This window comes from Lithobates pipiens, unplaced genomic scaffold, assembly GCF_037356315.1.
Source record: "Lithobates pipiens isolate NorthernLeopardFrog02 unplaced genomic scaffold, aLitPip1_a1.2 Scaffold_8, whole genome shotgun sequence".
Classification (NCBI taxonomy): domain Eukaryota; kingdom Metazoa; phylum Chordata; class Amphibia; order Anura; family Ranidae; genus Lithobates; species Lithobates pipiens.
In genome coordinates, this window is record NW_027507903.1 from 535,280,851 (window position 1) to 535,295,311 (window position 14,461).

The 14,461-nt window shown below is 40.0% G+C and overlaps 1 protein-coding gene across 2 annotated transcripts in view; it reads left to right on the forward strand.

Moving 5' to 3' along the window:
- The window catches only part of VAMP8 (vesicle associated membrane protein 8), a 54,038-nt gene extending 41,315 nt beyond the window's left edge, over window positions 1-12,723 (forward strand). For both annotated transcript variants that reach the window (XM_077469566.1, XM_077469567.1), the window contains exons 2-3: window positions 1,944-2,108; window positions 9,563-12,723. In XM_077469566.1, the coding sequence (XP_077325692.1) occupies window positions 1,944-2,108; window positions 9,563-9,706 (309 nt within the window). In that variant the 3' untranslated portion in view covers window positions 9,707-12,723. The remainder of the gene's footprint in view (window positions 1-1,943; window positions 2,109-9,562) is intronic.
- Window positions 12,724-14,461: the final 1,738 nt, after the last annotated feature.

Here is a 14,461-nt window from a genome sequence, read left to right on the forward strand (position 1 = left end):
GGACACCTAGTAGGAGGGGGGTGCGTGGCGGAAGCTGCCGTGATCCACACCACAGGAGGAGGAAGAAAGCTGCTGGACACTTCATAGATGGGGTAAGAGCGGGCCTTTGATGTCCCAACTGTCCCCCGGGGGGGGCAGTTTGCTGCCGCCCTCCAAAAGAAAAAAACACCAGCTGCCACTGGTTAAGACTTATTACTCTCTAAATGTTCTGATGACCACTGTCACTGGAACTAAAAGAAAAGAAAAATCCAAAATTTTGAGCTGTCACCAGAAGACGCATAGAGGTGAATCTTCCGATGGGAACACTTGTTCCAGTGACACACATCTAAGCGGGCATTACCCTCACTTTGCACCTTTGTGCCAATGGGTGAGGAAGGGGGAATGCTGCAGATGCTGGCCTTTTGAAAAGAAATGGTTAGCAAGGAAAAACCATTCCAGTCCACTTTTCTCAACATGTAATCACTCCCTTTTATGGTCAGATGGAGTGAACATTCTCTAATATCTGTAGGCACCTTTACTAGATAATTCTCTGCTTCTATCGGGGCTGCAGTATCTTTGGAGGTGTCTTATCAGGCATTAACATTCACAGTACAGATTGTTACCAATGATTTGTCAACAGTCTTGCATCCTTTCTGTTACGCTTCAGTTGAAATAGTGTTTTTCGCAGATCTAGTTCTTTGACATGTATGTTCCTTCCTCATTTCTGATTTGTCAAGACGCCGTGTGAGGTCTGTGGTGGCTGGAGGTTTCTTTTACCAAAAGCTTGTATATTGTGAGCTATTAAGTTGAGCTTACTAAGATGAATATTAGTCTGTCATTTGTTCTTATTTAATTTCCAAACTAGGAAAAGGGTAATCGGTATGTTGCAGTGTGCAGAGGACAAATACATCTATTGCTTCCAACAAATGACATGGGGAACATAGGGGGCAGTAGCTTGGGGTGTGGCTTAAAGTCAGAAAAGTCAGGCCCCAGTAACCAAGAGAACCTAAATTAAAGAGGATCATTATCAGGTAGGCTTTTAAGCAGGTATTTTATATATAAATGTGTAAAAAAAAAAAAAAAAATTAAGGACAGCTTTATTTTAATGCCCCCCGTGATAAGCTATGAGTACTGTCAATTTGACCCTATAAGAAAATGCAAGTAACTGCTGCCTCTTATGTTTTTTATTCTTTTGAAAATCAGAAGGGCTGTCGGATGAGCATTGAGACGTTGGAACCAACCATCTTGTTGGCAGAACCAATGCACATATGTGAATGGTGCTTATCTGTACATCAAGATACAGATTAAAGCATCAGTGATGTTATTGGTTCCAATGGAACCAAAAGAAAACCTTCCTGGGAACGTTTTTGCAAACCACAAGATGTTTCCACCAATGTGTGGAGGTTAAGGCCCCTTTCACACGGACGGATAGAATGGTGCTTTTAGCTGCGGATTTTCTAGTTTTCTACCGCAGCTAAAAGCACACGATGCGATTTAGCTGCGATTTCGTTACATGCAGTTCCGTGCGAATAGAAAAAATAGAATTGAATGCGTCCAGGTGCGATGTAGCGCAGCTATATGCACATAACCGCAGGTAATCGCAGTCTTTTCTGTCAACTGCGGATAGCAGCGTGATAAGGGATTCAAGGGACCAAAAAAATTAATAAAATAAAAAAGGGTTGCTATGGGAATGACTATATTAGATAACTGCAGCTGAAGGAACTGCACAGAAACGCACATAAATGCAGGTAATTGCACTGTACAAATGCAGTTGATCGCTGTGCCTAGAGTCTTGAATTTCACAGAAAAAAATAAACATGCTAAACTGCGGCAGAACAGCCGTCTGTGTGAAAGGGGCCTTACTCAACTAGTGATACATGAAATCCTCAATTTTTTTATTTTTTTTAAATGTAGTATCTGTGTTGTTTACGTGTCTAATCTTATTCATGTTTTTCCATTATTAGGAGACGCCAGGAATGGCTGCCCCAGTGGGAAACGACCGTGTGAGGGACCTCCAGAGTGAGGTTGAAGGGGTAAAGAACATTATGTCTGAAAATGTGGAGCGAATCCTGGCGAGGGGAGAAAACCTCGACCAACTAAGGAATAAAACAGAGGACCTGGAGGCCAGTGTAAGTTGTCTTTACTTTCATCTATATACGAGATCCTTCAAACTTGTCTCAACATTTTCTTCCGCTGTCATGTGGGTAATCCATATTTTGAATATTTTCAAATTGTACCACCATATTATGTGTATACCTATCTTCCTGTTCGGCTTGTAGTCTTTTTTTTTAGAATGTACACTGAGCTGTGCATGTGCATGCGCAGCTCTGTATACTTTCTGGCACTGTGCCTGTGGGCCAGGATGACACTCCAGTGCAGGAGTTAAGCCACCCCACACTGGCGAATCAAGATGACCAAAAACTGGCACCCAGAGAAGCCTGGGAGAAGATGCCTGTGAGGGACCTTGTGGGCATCGGACCGTTGGAGCTAAGGTATCTCAGAGTTTAGTTCTGCTTTAAGGATTGGTAAGCCACAGTATATAAAGTATATTACATTTCTATTGCATTCATTGGCAGACAACGCTCTTCTTATTCTCGACCATAGGGTTATAGTTCCACCAACAGGAGTAGGCCATTAGGCAGAAAAATAAACTTGGCACCACCTATAGGCAGTCCCAGCTGGTATAAACCCCCTCTTAGCTATTGGCAATTAAATTCTTTCTGCCTAGTATCAGGAGTAGTGACCTAGCTCCCTTCTGGGACCTCCTGGTTCCTTAGACTTTTTTTCCCTGGGATTTTCCTGTGGACTGGATAATCTAGATACAGTGGTCATCCCAGCCTGGCCAGCATACACAGACCTTTAGCCAAGCGCTTGGCCGGCTTCAGCTAAGTCTCATCTGTTCTGTTGCCACTGTGGGATTTGAATTTAGTATTTTCTGTCCTCTGGGATACTTCTCTGAGACTATTCAGGATGTTATCCCGATTAATGTTTCTCACTACTTTGCCCTCTGATTGCCTTAATTTCTGCATGGCACGTAGCGTGCTGGTGGCATTTCTAAGTTTTTCCTTTCTGGTAGTGCACCCCCTACCCCCCCCCCCCCCCCAGGCGCTTAGCCCCCGTGGCTGTTTGGTCGCCTGTGCATACTTTTATGACTTTTTTCGTCATTGTGTCTGTATCTTAGGATGCTTGGTTATCAGGTTTTGCGGGCTATTGTTTCAGACTCCTTATTGGCCTTTGGAGCTGTTGGCATGTTTGCCTGGTTGCTGTAGTGGTTTGGGGTTTGTCTACCCCTCGTTAAGGCACTGCATTGGGACGTCCCTATCATCGAGATTTAGAAGAGCTTTGTCCGTCAATGAACGTAAGTGAGAAAAGGGGATTTTTTGTTACTCACCGTAAAATCCCTTTCTCTGAGTTCATTGGCAGACACATAACCCACCCCTCTATTGGAGTTTATACTTCTGACACTGCTTTGTGATTAACTGTATTACATATAGCAAAGAGGGGGTTTATAACTGCAAGACAAAGGCATAATGAGCTAGTATGCATTGCCCGCACGCCGCTGATCTTTCCCATTGTTTCTTCTGAGTTCCTGGGCTTCAACGAGGTGATTGGTCAGAGCAGCGAAGACGTCGGGTGCCGCTGGTCATGGCACGGGCGGCCGTTCCCTCAGAGCGCATGCGCCGATGATGTAATCGGCACAGTATACAGTAAATATCTCCTAAACTGTGCATGTTTAGGAGATATTTACAGTACCTATAGTTAAGCCCTATTATAGGCTTACCTATAGGTACAAACACAAGAGGGGAGTTTACTTCCTCTTTAAGCCTAAAGTGTTACTTCATCACCACCTTAAAGTGGGAGTAAACCCCTTTTTTTTATTTTTACCTGTACCTACATGTAAGCCTATAATAAATCTTAGCTGTAGGTACAGTGAATATCAATATTCACACTACATGCAGCTGGTGATGACACCGGGGCATGCACTCTGAAGGGACAGCAAACCTGTGCTTTCCCTTCAGTCGTGCCACATGCGTGGGAGTAACGGACCACGGCACAGAGCTCTAATCAGACAGCTGAAGGACACGCACCTGGATTGAAGACCGGGTGAAGAAGGAAGCCTTGTCAGTGGTAACAGCGCAAGGCTGGAGGGCTTTGTTCTAAGGTAAGCCTTTCATAATGTGCTAGTATGCTATGCTTACTAGCACATAATGCAATTGTCTTGAAGGGTTTAAAAAAAAGAAAAGTGTGGTTTACTACTGCTTTAAGCATATTCTCTTCCATCTCTCATCATTAAAGTGAGTTTTAGTTTAACAAAGCTATGAACTGAGCTTTTGAGTCAAAAAAACCTTAAGAAAAATGAGTATATGAACATGTGAACTGTAAATATAATGTGCATGATGTAGTCAATAGTCTTTGGCGCACAGTAACGCTGGATGGAATAAGCCCAGGCAGTACTTGTGAATGTTCAATAACAAACCACGGTCTCTAAAATGAACTGCTGGTTTAAGATGGCTGCAGGCTCAAATAAGAGCTAGAAGCTCTACAGGGACAAAACCAAGAAGAGAAGAGCAGCGCCATTTAAGTGCAGTAATGAGGATACTTTAATTGCCAATAGTAAAATAACACTCATAGGATAAAAAGGATGTCAGCGCTTGTATTAAAATGTGAAGAGTTCATCCGTTCTAGTGCCTGACGAAGGGGCACGCATGCTCCGAACGCATACACCGCCCCGCTCCACCCGACATCTGGAAGTGACGTCGGCTGTTGTCTCCAGAGTGTACCAGGAAGCGCTGGGAGCCACCAGCGCAGACGTCACCGGAGGGATATCTCCACATGCCGCAGCCAGTCCTCCCCCTAGACCGGATGAACTCTTCACATTTTAATACAAACGCTGACATCTTTTTTTTTTTTATCCTGTGAGTGTTATTTTACTGTTGGGAATTAAAGTATCCTTATTACTGCACTTAGATGGCACTGCTTTTCTCTTATTGATGATGCAGTCAATGGGGGTTATTTACTAAAGGAAAATCCACTTTGCACTGCAAGTGCACTTGGAAGTAAAGTTGCTGTAGATCTGAGGGGGACATGCAAGGAAAATAAAAATCAGCATTTTATCTTGCATATGATTGGATGATAAAATCGGCAGACCTTCCCCTCATTTCAGATCTACTCCTTAGATTTAGGGTGACTGCACTTCCAAGTGCACTTGCAGTGCAACGTGGATTTGCCTTTCGTAAATAACCCCCAATGCATCTTCTTTGTGTAGCGATGCTTTAAGTGAATAAAAAAATCTATTTTTACTCCATATAAAGCAAATACCACACAGAGCTAAACATATCATGTGCATTATGCTTTTCTATGTGTTGTTGCTGTATTGTATTATCTTAGCAGGTCCTGGTAATACTCTGCATTCTATGTTATTAAACATTGTATTAATGTATAATTCTATCATGTTTTCCAGCTTTTGTAAAGTACCTACATTGAATCGTTTATGTTCATTTTACAACTTCAAAGGTATACTGTGTTCATTTAATTGAGGGAGTTAAAGAGGAAGTAAATCCTGATGGGTTTACTTCCTCTTTGATTCCCTGCAAATCTAAAGCATAATGGACTACTATGCATCACATAGTAGTCCATTATGTGTCACTTACCTGACACAGGAGCCAGCGAAGTTGCCGCTGTCCCCTGTAATCCGGCGCAACCATCTTCTCGGTAGGTCTCGCTGCTTTGCCGCTGTCATTCGGCGAAGCCGCGATGACGTCACTCCAGCGCATGTGCACGGGAGCCGCCACATGCGGCATATCGCCGTTGACGGCGGCGTGCTCAGTGCGCCTGCGCGCCACTGTCTATGGCGCATGCGCCATAGACAGCGGTGCCTGTCTTTCGCCAAATATCTCCTAAACCGTGTAGGTTTAGGGGATATTTCTTGGACCTACAGGTAAGCCTTAATCTAGGCTTACCTGTAGGTCAAAGTGTGTTGTAAGGGTTTACAACCACTTTAAAACCATTGCTGTACAGGCACCCTTTTCCCTTTTGAGACAGAAAAATTGGAGGAGAAGGCTTGGACTTTTTAGGCACGACCACATGGGTAGTTATTACGTAAATTTTTTTATTAAACATAGAAATTACATTTAAAAATATCGACAAAAAAAGTCAGTATAACAAGGTTGAAAAATTAATACTGTACATAGCCATATGAAATTAGCATAAAAAACTTGGAGGTGAAGAGTCACTTATTCCACGGTCAAGTATTAGATTCCACACATAGGCTATGTAACAGATATTGATGATAATATCCTGAGCTCTACATGTTACGTGCCTTGCGTTTCTTTAGGAGCATCAACATACTTTACTAAAAAACAAGATATATACAGTAAGATCAAATATACAAAAATACAGTAAACCTCAGAACGACATTAAAATATTGATGTGGCACTGTGATTGTGAATTACCTTCACGGAAGGAGGCTGACCAGTCACATAGGAAGGGTAAGGCACCAACAATCAGTAAACTATGGGGTCTTATGTAACATGATAACTAGAATAGTTCGAATTTATTATAGATACATATTATTTGGGGAATTCCAACATATAAAAAAGGTGTGGCAACAACGATTGGCAAAGGATGGGGGAAAAGAAAGAAAAAGAAAACAAGGCTATGTAAAGCCTCATACACACGATAGGACTTTGCACAAACTTTCCCTTGGATTTTTGTACAAAGGGCGTCGGCCCTGAACTTGTATTGCATACACACAGCAGGACTTTTTCAGCCAACTTTCACCAAATCATGTGGTTTTTCTGCTCTTTACCGCCACCTTTGGTCAACTTCTGTATTGTTGTCTGATCTTTTGCATTGGTTCTGAGCATGCCTGTTTGTACTTTGTACAAAAGTCCTATGGTTTTCTGTACACACGATCAGACTTTGCTCCATCAGACTTTTGTTGGCAGAAAGTTTGTCCGTTCGCACAGCCAACAAAAGTCAGATGAAAACCAAAAAAGTTTGTCCGATGGAGCATACACACGGTTGGATGTTGCTCCAAAACAGCTAATTTGCATGTTTGTTGTCAAAAAGTCTGATCGTGTGTATGGGCCTTTACAGATATTGATGATAATATCCTGAGCTCTACATGTTGCGCGCCTTGCGTTTCTTCAGGAGCATCAACAGACTTTACTAAAAAATAAGATTGTATATATATATATATATATATATATATATATATATATATATATATATATATATATATATATATATATATATATATATATATATATATATATATATATATATATATATTATACACAGTAAAATCAAATATACAAAAATACAGTCTTTTTTTTCATAATTTTCTTCTTCTTTCTTTTCCCCCTCCTTTGCCAATCGTTGGTGCCACACCTTTTTTATATGTTGAATTTAATAAAAATTTCCCCAAATAATATGTATCTATAATAAATTCGAACTATTCTAGTTATCATGTTACATACGCCTCCATAGTTTACTGATTGTTGGTGCCCTACCCTTCTTATGTGACTGGTCAGCCTCCTTCCATGAGGGTAATTCACAAGAACAGTGCCACATCAATATTTTAATGTCGTTCTGAGGTTTACTGTATTTTTGTATATTTTATCTTACTGTATATATCTTGATTTTTAGTCAAGTCTGTTGATGCTCCTGAAGAAGCGCAAGGCGCGTAACATGTAGAGCTCAGGATATTATATCAATATCTGTTACATAGCCTATGTGTGAAATCTAATACTTGACCGTGGAATGAGTGACCCTTCACCTCCATGTTTTTTTATGCTCATTTCATATGGCTATGTACAGTATTAATTTTTCAACTTTTGTTATACTGACTTTTTCTAATGTCAATATTTTTTTATGTAATTTCTATGTTTAATAAAAAAATGTTTTTTACGTATTAACTACCCATGTGGTCGTGCCTAAAAAGTCCAAGCCTTCTACTCCCAATTTTTCTGTCTCAAATTCTAGGATGTGGAACAGAGTATTTTTTACAAGTATCCACAGGACCACTCTATGGTGATACTAAGAATCTTACCCTTTTCCCTTTGTCCTCTGCTGTCATCTGCTTTGGACAGCACAGATGCCTGTGCGCCTGACTGCCCTTTAGTGTCTATAGCCAGTTTAAAGAGAACCCGCCACACAATTAAAGGCTTTCATTAAAGCAGATGCCTGTACAGAAGAGGCTGCTCTGGAGCATTATTGAATGGCACGAGCAGCAAGAAATAAGTATTCAGCCTCTTCTTTACAAGTGTATATAGATTATTGAAAGGCTTTGATTACATGACAGGATAAGGCTAAAGCTGGTCACAGTCAGTTTTTACCTATCTTGTAAATTTTTTGTAATTGTGTGAGAAATTACATTCCAAATGATCAATTCCCTTCCTCCCTTTCTGATATTGGCTGGCCATAGGATGTCTGCCGAGACTGCAGTGTGTTCATAGATATAGAATCATCTCTTAATCCTTTTTCATTATGTCCAGATTAACAGACAGTCCTCACTTCATGCTTCTAGGTAGCCTACCTCTACAATTATTAAAGGAAGGCTGTAATTAGAGATTATTGGTGGCTGGCATTACTAAACTCTACTTTGAGAATGCTAGTTTCCTGACATTTCAATATCTGTAGATCTGAAACTGTTCTGACACCTGTTTAGAGCTTCACTGTTCAGGAACTGTGTCTGAAACACACAGGGCTGGACTGGGACAAAAATTTGTCCCTGGACTTCATCCAGACCGGCCCACTTTAATTTTGCAAACAAGCACAAAAACTGTATATAAACTATATGCAATTGTTCAAAAAAAAACATAAGTAGCATAACATAAGGAGTCCTCACTAACTTCTTTTATTATTTCACTTATTCTCCTCTGCATTTTTCTCATCCTTCTCACATCACTGCGTGAAGTTGAGGGCGAGCTGCGCAGCCATTACTTTGTTGGGCTGTCACTGAAACTGGCCCACTGAGTCATCGGCCCACCGGGAAACTCCCTGTAGTCTCGATGGCCAGTACATGCCTGGAAACACACTAAAGTCATGCATTTAGCATTTTTGTAAAGGTAGTCTGCAATGGTAGCCACCATCCTCGCGTGATAGAGTCACTTTAAGTAAGGAATTCTAATGGCATTTCTATGACCTGTAACCACTAAATGAAGTATTTCTTTGACATGTGATCACAAAATGAAGCATTTCTATATCCTCAGTGGGAAATACAATGATTAAAATTAGGAAAAAGTTAAAATGTGAATGTTACCTGACAAGTTTGGGTAAATGCTATGATGGTACTTGGTGTGTATTTACTGGAAATACACTCTTTATGACTTAGACTTTGTGTTTCAGGGTGTCTGTGTGTTATACAGTCCTAAGTCATGAAAGCGCTGATGCAGGCATCCTTGGAGGCTACCCTATTTCTTCCTATGTTGCCTGCATAGGAGAAACGCAGACTGGGTTTCCATTGCAGCTGTAATATGTTGTTAAACTAGTCATTTGGGGTCACGTGGATTGTTATTAATCCATATGGTTTCCTTATTTGATGTCTAATTTCCTCATGGCTATTCTTTGTATCCTGCAGTCTGAACACTTTAAGACCACATCCCAGAAAGTTGCCCGGAAATACTGGTGGAAGAATGCGAAGATGATCGCTATTATCTGTGTGATAGTTGGAATCATCGTCCTCCTCATCATCCTCCTTGCCACTGGAGTCATCCCCACATAGACTGATTTTCTGTTGCCACCTTCTTCCTCTTTACACCCCCACTGAAGACTCTCACAGACCTCGCATGGATGGACCCTGGAGACTGGCCAAGAGGAATTCTATTTGTCTATGTATATAAGGAGTCTCAAGCTGCCATCTTCCTTTTGTAAATTTGCCTTGTTCTACCCAGTAGCAATGTGTGCTGAGGTGCTTTCTTATACTTTAGCAGTAATCTTTCTAATCTAAAATAGGCTAACGCTGGAATGCTTTCCATGTGTCTTTATAATGCTGTTCAGTTAAAGATGAGATAAAACCCATCTTGTATACAATGAAAGTTTCATAGAACTGCAAAACTATATGAAGGGAAATGTTTGCAGAATATGCAATATAAAGTTTAGTTTATTGCTGCAGGATCATGCAGCAGTGATCGGAAGTTGTATGGATGGCCTTAGCACACACCTTCTGTCAGTAGATCTTGGACAGGGGAGTCCATTGGTGGAGTTGGCCTTTTGGCTGATGGACCTCCTCCAAGATATGAACTGCAACAGGAGGTATGCTGTGCAAAGAATACTGCCACCACACATCCACAGAAGAAAAGCTTCAGCGTCACTTTTGTGACATTAGAATGGCAGGTCCATTACCAAAAATACAGCAAATTAAAATAGTTAGTTTGATTAGCATTTTCTGCTAGTCAATTTTCTTCTGACTTCAGCAATGTTCAGGGAGGGATAAGGGGGCATCAAGGATGGGTTGGGGCATCATCCTGAAAGCTGCTACACAATACGGGATGAATCTTTTGGTACAGCCATTCTCAACTTTGTTACTCCAATTGAACCCTTGAAATAATGGTCTGATCTCAGGGAACCCCTGCTAAAATTAAATTATTGGGGGTTAGTGGGAAGAGTGCCACTTACATTGGTGGTCATTGTAACAAGTGCCCTCCTTAAAGTAGTAATCAGAATGCCACCAAGACCATTGATGTCATGCTGCTGGCTTTTCCAAGTGGCACTGGACCTGAAACTGTAAACCTCATCAGATGGAAGGTCAATGAGCCACAGCTCAAGGAACCCCTATCAGCTTCTGGAGGAACCCCAGAGTTCCACAGAACCATGGTTGAGAATGTCTGTTTTGGGATATACACAAGGGACTGTGTGCAGGAATCTATAACCGTTATAAACTTGAGTTTGCGTTTGGACTAAATGACATAATTAATTGTTCTTTCATAGCTATAACCAATGGATCAACCTGTTAGTCATGTCATTTGGAACACATTAACTCCATTGTGTTTTAGATAAGCCAGCTGCCAACTAGGGTTGACTGCTCAATAATATGAGTTTACTGCATGTGACTTAGCTCGCTATCATTTGTAAAACCGAATAGCTCTTAAATCTAGACTGGTTACAGTTTGTAGAGACAGACATTTTAAATGCTGAACCCTTATTACATTCACAGTTCTTGTCTCAGAAATTATATCAATAGCCAACAAAGCGATTGAATATGTTCTAGAACAAACTGGTTATGCTTTCAAAATGGCTGCCTCTACACTGAGTTTAGAACGGGAGCTCTTTAAAGTAAGATTCTGTTCTGTCCGATGTGACATTGTGTCATTCTCTGTATGTGCGTTCCTGTATTTCCAGGGCCCAATACTCCTCTCTTTTTATATAGTATAGTTAATACTCCTCTTTTTATCCCTTCTATTTTCATATGGCGCAGTCTTAAAACAGGAATGGCAATGGGGGAAAAGAACGTTGAAATCCACATTCACTTGAATAAATAAATCCTGTATAGAAAAGTGACGGTTTAATGGGGGACAGGTCTATCCATCACAACAAGGGAGTGAGGAAGTATGGTGGGTGTATATAGGATAATTGTACCACTTAGGTGAGAATGTAATTTAGAAAGCTATTTTAATGAAAAACAAATTAAATTACTCCAATATATTCTTTCACGACTACTCTTTGAACATACTCTAAAAATCTTTATGTTCTTAGTAAAAGCTATGAAATGCATCTTTGCAGCCAGTAAGGGGATCTGTCTTTGCAGATGTCAATAGCTACTGCTGAACTACAAGTGGGGGATGTCCCCGGCTGCTTTGAAATCTAAAATTTGCAGCAGTTAAACATTATTCACATAACTTAAAAGAAACCTGTAATGAGGAAGTATGGATGTTGCTATTGCTGATCTGTCCTGAAAATACTAGCTGCCTGGCTGCCATTCTGATCCAATGGCTTTGGCACATTCTAATTCAACAACCCAAAGCAAATATGCAGCTCAGGAATTCTGATGTCCTTTTTGAATTTCCTGGTCTGCATTCTGGTTCTCAGTAATGCATAATATCAAAGACACGGGATGAGCATGAGAGCCAAGAGCTAGCATTTTTAGAAAAATTTCGGTAATGACAGCTTCTGTTTTTTATCTCTCTGTACAAGGTTCCTAAACTGAGCCACTTGTGTTCTCCTTTTGTGTCAGTGGGATTCATGATTAGAGGATGAATTTTCTATTCAATAGAATATCTTTCTTTGTTATTTGTTATTTATAAAAATCTAAATCTGTATTAATAAAGGACCTAGGTAAAAGTCCCCTGCAGAGATTTTTTTTCTTTTCAGTGTATATTTGTTGAAAAAAAAGATTCCTATAACTTTAGCAGATAGATCAAATTCTACTTCTATGTAACCAACTTGTGCCTTTGTACAGATTCATGGCAGAGCAATGCAGGTGACCACCACTGTGACCACCACTGTGATTTCAAGATTCTGCTTGCAATGCTCACACTAAACAGCAGAGGGCAGAAGTGCAATAGCAAAGACATATTCAATGGTTTGTAGTTCCTTCCCTATCTGTACAGTTCACTTTATGGCTTTGATAATATGAATAAGGAACTATGTGACATTGTTGTTACCAGTGCAACCCTCAGAGTCTCAACAGTTCTTGGTGTATCTTTGTAAGTACATGCCAATGAAGCTCAAGTTGTTTATACTACCGATAATAATTTATAGGGTTTATTTATAAGGCTCAATAAACACGATGATGTAATTGGATTTTTATGTATGAAGACGTTTTTATTTTACAACCTCTTTTTTATGTTATGATCAGTTTGACATCCATTTGAGATGCCTTCATGGTGACTTTTATAAAAAGGAATAAAATGAAAGTGATACATTGCATGCAATAGCAACAATATGTGTACAATACCCCATAAGAGCCAATTCACAATGTAAATATTACGTTCTACATCCATCAAAAATGCGTCACTAACTGACTTCAGAAGCTGCATACACCTGCATACATTGGGGTTGATTTACCAAAACTGGAGAGTGCAAAATCTGCGGTAGCTGTGCATGGTAGCCAATCAGCTTATAACTTAAGCTTGTCCAATTACAGTGAAGGGGAAAAAAGGTATTTGATCCCCTGCTGATTTTGTATGTTTGCCCACTGACAAAGAAATGATTGGTCTATAACTTTAACCACTTTAAGACTGGCCCGTATTTAAAACTTGTTGTTTACAAGTTAAAATCATTTTCTTTTGCTGGAAAATTACTTAAAACCCCCAAACATTATATATAATATATATATATATATATATATATATATATATATATATATATATATATACACATATATCATTTATTTTACACCCTAGAGAATAAAATGGTCGTTGATGCAATATTTTCTATTACACCATATTTTCACAGCGCTCTTAGCCCTTGTACACACGGACATTCCAACAACAAAATCCGTCTGATTTTTTTTTTTCCGACGGATTTTGTCTGAAACTGATGTTGCATACACACAGTCAGACAAAGTTGTCGGAAAATCCGATCATTGGGAATGCGATGACATTCGTTCGTTAGACGGGACTACGTTCAGGCTAGTAGTCAATAGCTTTGGTCTCATAATTTGATCTGAGCATGTGTGGCACTTTGTCCGATCGGAATTCTCTACAAACGATCGGACAAAGACCAATCGGATCATGTTGTCGGAAAATGTTATATTCAGCTCTCAAACTTTGTTGGTCGGACATTCCGACGGAAAAAGTCAGATGGAGCCCCCACGCGGTCGGATTATCCGACAACACGGTCCGATCTGACATTTTCTGTCGGAAATTCCAACCTTGTGTACAAGGACTTACAAGTGCACTTTTTTTGGAAACAATTCACTTTAAGTTTCTTTAAGACAACAGTAAAGTTAGCCCAATTTTGGATATTGTGAAAGATGATGTTACGCTGAGTAAATTGATACCCAACATGTCACAGTTCAAAATTGCACCAGCTCGTGGAATGGTGACAAACTTTTACCCCTAAAAAAAAAACTCCATATGCAATGTTTAAAAAAGTTCTACAGGTTGCATGTTTGGAGTTACAGAGAAGTTCTAGGGCTAGAATTATTGCTCTTGCGCTAACAATCACAGTGATACCTTACATATGTGGTTTGGACACTGTTTTCATATGCGGGCACTGCTCACGTATGCGCTCACTTCTGCACGCAAGCTCGGTGGAATGGGGCGCGTTAAAAAATTTTTTATTTTTTTTTTCTTATTTATTTTACCTTTTATTTTTTTTATTTTTACACTGTTCTTTTAAAAAATAAAAAATGTCATTTTTATTCCTGTTACAAGGAATGTAAACATCCCTTGTAATAGATAAAAAGCATGACAGGACCTCTTAAATATGAGATCTGGGGTCAAAAAGACCTCAGATCTCATATTTACACTAAAATGCTTCTGCCCTGCATTGGTATGGCCATCTTCATACCGCAGAGGACAAAGGATACGATCGC